General features: G+C 43.5%; 1 protein-coding gene across 1 annotated transcript in view; it reads right to left on the bottom strand.

The window, feature by feature from the left end:
* The window catches only part of LOC120242254 (integrin alpha-X-like), a 63,883-nt gene extending 61,193 nt beyond the window's left edge, over window positions 1-2,690 (bottom strand). Inside the window, exons 1-2 of the mRNA XM_039247885.1 lie at window positions 2,572-2,690; window positions 1,936-2,041 (exon numbers count right to left, since the gene is read on the bottom strand). Of these exons, the coding sequence (XP_039103816.1) occupies window positions 1,936-2,041; window positions 2,572-2,626 (161 nt within the window). The 5' untranslated portion in view covers window positions 2,627-2,690. The remainder of the gene's footprint in view (window positions 1-1,935; window positions 2,042-2,571) is intronic.
* Window positions 2,691-6,446: the final 3,756 nt, after the last annotated feature.

Genomic DNA, 6,446 nt, shown 5'->3' with positions numbered 1-6,446 from the left:
AAGGACCTGAATGTGAGACAGGAAACCATCCAAACCCTAGAGGAGAAAGCAGGAAACAACCTCCTTGACCCCCACCGCAGCAATTTCTTACTTGACACATCCCCAAAGGCAAGGGAATCAAGAGCAAAAATCAACTACTGAGACCTCATCAAGATAAAAAGCTTCTGCACGGCAAAGGAAACAATCAACACAACTCATAGGCAACTGACGGACGGAATGGGAAAAGATAGTTGCCAATGACATATCAGATAAAGGGTTAATATCCAGAATCTATAAGGAACTCACCAAACTCCACACCCGAAAAACAAACAACCCAGTGAAGAAATGGGCAGAAGACATGAACAGACACGTCTCCAAAGAGGACATCCAGATGGCCAACAGACACATGAAACGATGCTCAGCGTCCCTCCTCATCAGAGAAATACAAATCAAAACCACACTGAGCTACCACCTCACGCCGGTCAGAGTGGCTAAAATGAACTAATCAGGAGACTCTAGATGCTGGCGAGGATGTGGAGAAACGGGCACCCTCCTACACTGTTGGTGGGAATGCCAACTGGGGCAGCTGCTCTGGAAAACAGTGTGTAGGTTCCTCAAAAAATTAACAATAGAACTCCCCTATGACCCAGCAATAGCATTGCTAAGAATTTACCCAAGGGATATAGGAGTGCTGATGCATAGGGGCACATGGACCCCAATGTTCATAGCAGCACTCTCAACAATAGCCAAAACATGGAAAGAGACTAAGTGTCCATCATCGGACGAATGGATCAAGATGTGGTTTATCTATACAATAGAATACTACATGGCAATGAGAAAGAATGAAATCTGGCCATGTGTAGCAACATGGATGGAACTTGAGGGTGTTATGCTGAGTGAAATAAGTCAGGCAGAGAAAGACAGATACCATATATTTTCACTCATATGTGGATCAGGAGAAACTTAAGACCATGGGGGAGGAGAAAGCAATAAAAGTAGTTACATAAAGGAGGGAGGCAAACCATAAGAGACTCTTAAATACTGACAACAAACTGAGGGTTGATGGGAAATGTAGGAGAGGGGAAAATGGGTGATGGGTATTGAGGATGGCACTTATTGGGATGATCATTGGGTGTTATACGGAAACCAACTTGACAATAAACTATACTAAAAATAAAAAAAATTTAAAAGAAGTGGTGTGTATACACAATGGAGTATTACTTGGCAATCAAAAAGAATGAAATTTTGCCATTTGCAACTACATGGATGGAACTAGATGGTATCATGCTAAGCTAAATTAGTTAGAAAAAGACAAATATCATATGACTTCATTCATATGAGGAATTTAAGTTACAAAACAGATGAACATAAGGGAAGGGAAGAAAAAATAATATAAAAACGGGGATGGGGACAAAACATAAAAGACTCTTAAAAAAAGAGAACTAACATAGGGTTACTAGAGGGGTTGTGGGAGGGGAGATGGTCTAAATGGGTAAGAAGCATTTAGAAATCTACTCCTGAAATTGTTGTTGCACTATATGCTAACTAATTGGATGTAAATTAAACAATAAATAAATGAAAAGGAGAGCATTTGTCGTGATGAGCACCAGGTGATGTATGGAATTGTTGAAGCACTCTATTTTTCACCTGAAACTAATATAACAGTATACGTTAATTATACTGGAATTTAAATTTTAAATAAATTAAAATAAAATAAAATAAAATAAAATAAAGCAGTGACCACATAAAGGGTACTTGGCACAGTGATAGGCACTTAGAAAGTGCTCAGTAAATGTTAACTGTGATCATCAAATGGCAAGACAGCACTTGCTTTCAGTTCAACTCTTTATATCCCTAAGATAATTTCTACACCAGACACTGGAGAAGAGAGTCATGGGGAAGGACAGGACCCTGTGCATGGAAAGGAGTAAATGAGAACCAAAGGCCAGTCCTCACCAGGAGTTGGCATACTGGACCACACTGTATCCAAACCCAGCACTCTCCATAAGGAAGGTTGTTGGCTGCTCTGTGTCCAAGTTGAAACAGAGAGAAGAAGCCAAGCCTGGGAAAGGGAAGTGAGAAGAGAAGCTTTTAAGAAAGATCTTCTTCCTGTTCCGTTTCCTCAGATCCCAGACTCTGCTCTCCCCTCCAGGCCCAATGCCCCAGTGTCTCCTGGACTTCTGAAGTCTTAGGCTCAGGCTTCCCCCAGCCCTGCTTTTCTCCAGCAGGAAGTCCAAAGACAGCTCTTCACCCATTGGCCTGCTGGAAAGTTTCAATTCTCCATTTTCACAGAGAAACAGCCAAGCTCCAACTCCTTTCCCATCCTGTGGCTTCTAGGAGAGTCCAGAAAAACTTGGACCAAGGTGACATTGTGAACAGAGCACAAGGTTGACTTGTTCTGCCTACTTAGGAAATCTCTGGATTGTTCAGGCAACTGGCTCCTCCCTCTCCATCCAAAAACTCCAGATACCAAGCCCTATGTAACTCCAGATCCCTCTCCTAATGCCTGCATCCAAAACATGTACATTCTCAGCTCTTTCCCTATCTGGACCCCAATCCTCTCATGTCCCTTCATTGGAGCCCACCACTTACCCATCAACAGGAGGAGGGATGTCCTGATCCTGGTCATGACTGGAAGGTAAGACATGGGCTTCTGAGCTCCTGAGCCACTGAGGGAACAGCTGGACAAAGGTACAGAGGAACCAAGTGAGCATAGAGGTAGTCAGGAGAACAGAAGCAGAGAAGGAAGTTGTCAGCATGACTCAGAGGTGGAGGGCGGAGAATAGGACTAAAATATACATAGAGAGGGGCTGAGGCAGCCCACACATCGTTGGTACAGGAGTCTTTCTAACCAGAGATGTCTTGACTTGCTTCTTTTGCTTTACCAAACTAGACTTAGGTGAGTTCAAATCCCCTCCTTCTCCCACCTCTCTAGCTTCTCTAGTCGTTACTGCAGAAGGTTCCTCTTGACCTTGAAACTTCAGTTAGCCTGGGGAGGGAAAACAGGCAGATGCCAGGGTGAATTTATGGCCCAAAAGGAGAGTCTGGTGGGTACTCTCAGACCTGGAAACCTCCGGGCTGAGGCAAGCTTCTTGAACTTAGGAGGAAAAAGGAGTGGGTATTTAGTCTTTTACTCAACAAGCCTCATTTGAGGCTAATTATGCATCTCTCTGTTGCCAAAGAGATAAAACAAACCGCAAGGCCCAGCCCTGAGGTCAGTAGAGAGGGCAAATGTGCAAACAGGAAGGTTTTACTATAAGATGAGAAGTCCATTGACCACAGAGTCCCTTATTCACTTGGAAGGGTGTGGATTTCTGGAAAGTCTTCCTGGCACTTGAGCTGAGTGTTGAAGGCAACTGATTGTAGGGGAGCATATCTCAGAAGGGGTAGCCAAATATGGATGAGGCATGAGACTGGAGGGCCTCTTAGGAAACCAGTGATGGGAAACCAGAGAGTGGGAGGTGGGAAATGACAAGAGATGAGATCAATGCCATGGGGGAAGGAGAGAAGGGGAAGCAAGCCCCAAGCCCGGAAATCCCCCTTAAGGTATGTTGATTTTATCCTGAAGGCAGAGAGAAGCATTGAATCAAATTGGGAAGACTGAAATCTTCAAATTTACATTTTAGAAAGCTAGAAAGAGGAGCTGTATGGGGCATGGTTTCATTGGGAACTAACTGGAGACAGATCAGTCAAGAGGGCCCTGTGGGGGTAAGCTAGTGCCCATCAGGATGGACTGTAGGCTGACTGGTCTCCGAGGAGAAGACAGTGGTGATGATCCCTGAGAATACTTGGAGGAAGTTGAGGCAATGGGCGAGGGCAACTTTGGTTTTTAGAAAGCCAAAATTTAGTGTTTAAGAGTTGGACGCTCAACCTCTCTAGGCTCCAGTTTCCACTTCCTCAAAATGAAGGTGATAATAAAATTGCATATCTCCTGGGGTGCCTGGGTGACTCAGTCGGTTAAGCGTCCGACTTCGGCTCAGGTCAGATCTCACAGGTCGTGGGTTCGAGCCCCGCATCAGGCTCTGTGCTGACAGCTCAGAGCCTGGAGCCTGTTTCAGATTCTGTGTCTCCCTCTCTCTCTGCCCCTCCCCCACTCGTGCTCTGTCTCTCTCTGTCTCAAAAATAAATAAACTATTTTAAAAATTACTAATCTCCAGGAGTGCTGGGGCAGCTCAGTCAGTTAAGCATCGAACTCTTTTTTTTTAATTGAAAATGGCTTTTATTTTTTTTTTTATTTTTTTACAAATAGTTTATTGTCAAATTAGTTTCCACATAACACTCGAACTCTTTTTTAAAATTATTTTTTTAGGGGTGCCTGGGTGGCTTAGTCGGTTAAGCGTCCGACTTTTGCTTAGGTCATGATCTCGCGGTTCGTGGGTTCGAGGCCACGTCGGGCTCTGTGCTGACGGCCAGCTCGGAGCCTGGAGCCTGTTTCAGTCTGTGATTCCCTCTCTCTCTGACCCTCCCCTGCTCACGCTCTCTCTCTCTCTCTCTCTCCTAGAAATAAATTAAAAAAACATAAAAAAAATTTAAAATTATTTTTTTAATTTACATCCAACTTGGTTAGCATATAGTGCAACAATGATTTCAAGAGTAGATTCCTTAATGCCCCTTACCCATTTAGCCAATCCTCCCTCCCACAACCCCCCCAGTAACCCTCTGTTTGTTCTCCATATTTAAGAGCCTCTTATGCTTTTGTCCCCTTTCCTGTTTTTATATTATTTTTGCTTCCCTTCCCTTATGTTCATCTGTTTTGTATCTTAAAGTCCTCATATGAGTGAAGTCATATATTTGTCTTTCTCTTACTGACTAATTTACCTTAGCATGATAGCATCTAGTTCCATCCAGTAGTTGCAAATGGCAAGATTTCATTCTTTTTGATTGCCAAGTAATACTCCATTGTGTATATACACACCACATCTTTAATTTTTTTCAAATAGTTTATTGTCAAGTTGGTTTCCATATTACACCCAGTGTTCATCCTCACAAGTGCCCTCCTCCATGCCCATCTCCCCCCTGCCCCCCATGCCCACCAGTCCTTAGTTTGTTCTCAGCATTCAAGAGTCTCTCATGGTTTGCATCTCTCTCTCTCCCGCATTATTTCCCCCTTCTTCTCCCCCACGGTCCTCCGTTAAGTTCCTCCTAATCCTCCTATACATACAAACATATGATATTTGTCCTTCTCTGCCTGACTTATTTCACTCAGCATAACACCCTCAAGGTCCACCCATGTTGCTACACATAGCCAGGTTTCATTCTTCTCACTGCCATCGTATAGATAAGCCACATCTACTTGATCCATTCCTCCACTGATGGACACTTAGGGTCTTTCCATGTTTTGGCTATTGTTGAGAGTGCTGCTATGAACATTGAGGTACATGTGCTCCTATGCATCAGCACCCCTGTATCCCTTGGGTAAATTCCTAGCAGTGCTATTGCTGGGTCATAGGGGAGTTCTACTGTTAATTTTTTGAGGAACCTACACACTGTTCTCCAGAGGGGCGGCACCAGTTTGCATTCCCACCAACAGTGTAGGAGGGTGCCGGTTTCTCCACATCCTCGCTAGCATCTAGAGTTCTCTGATTTGCTCATTTTAGCCACTCTGACCGGCGTGAGGTGGCAGCTCAGTGTGGTTTTGATTTATATTTCCCTGATGAGGAGGGATGCTGAGCATCGTTTCATGTGTCTGTTGGCCATCTGGATGTCCTCTTTGGAGAAGTGTCTGTTCATATCTTCTGCCCATTTCTTCACTGGGTTGTTTGTTTTTTGGGTTTGGAGTTTGGTAAGTTCCTTAGAGATTTTGGATATTAACCCTTTATCTGATATGTCATTTGCAACTATCTTTTCCCATTCCGTCAGTTGCCTATGAGTTTTATGGATTGTTTCCTTTGCCGTGCAGAAGCTTTTAATCTTGATGAGGTCTCAATCGTTTATTTTTGCTCTTGATTCCCTTGCCTTTGGGGATGTGTCAAGTAAGAAATTGCTGCGGTGGGGGTCAAGGAGGTTGTTTCCTGCTTTCTCCTCTAGGGTTTGGATGGTTTCCTGTCTCACATTCAGGTCCTTGATCCATTTTGAGTTTATTTTTGTGTATGGTGTGAGAAAATGATCTAGTTTCATTCATGTGCATGTTGCTGTCCAGTTCTCCCAACACCATCTGTTAAAGAGGCTGTCTTTTTCCCATTGGATACTCTTTCCTGCTTTGTCAAAGATTACTTGGCTGTATACTTTTGGGTCTAATTCTGAGTTCTCAATTCTATTCCATTGGTCTATGTGTCTGTTTTTGCCAATACCATTCTGTCTTGATGATGACAGCTTCGTAGTAGAGGCTAAAGTCTGGGATGATGATGCCTCCCGTTTTGGTTTTCTTCTTCAATATGACTTTGGCTATTCGGGGTCTTTTGTGGTTCCATACAAATTTTAGGATAGTTTGTTCTAGTTTTGAAAAGAATGCTGGTGCAATTTTGATT

The sequence above is a fragment of the Hyaena hyaena genome, unplaced genomic scaffold (genome assembly GCF_003009895.1).
Source record: "Hyaena hyaena isolate Hyena2069 unplaced genomic scaffold, ASM300989v1 scaffold_306, whole genome shotgun sequence".
In the NCBI taxonomy this organism is placed as follows: domain Eukaryota; kingdom Metazoa; phylum Chordata; class Mammalia; order Carnivora; family Hyaenidae; genus Hyaena; species Hyaena hyaena.
The sequence above is the reverse complement of the archived record's forward strand: the minus strand, read 5'-3'. Positions and strand labels throughout refer to the sequence as shown.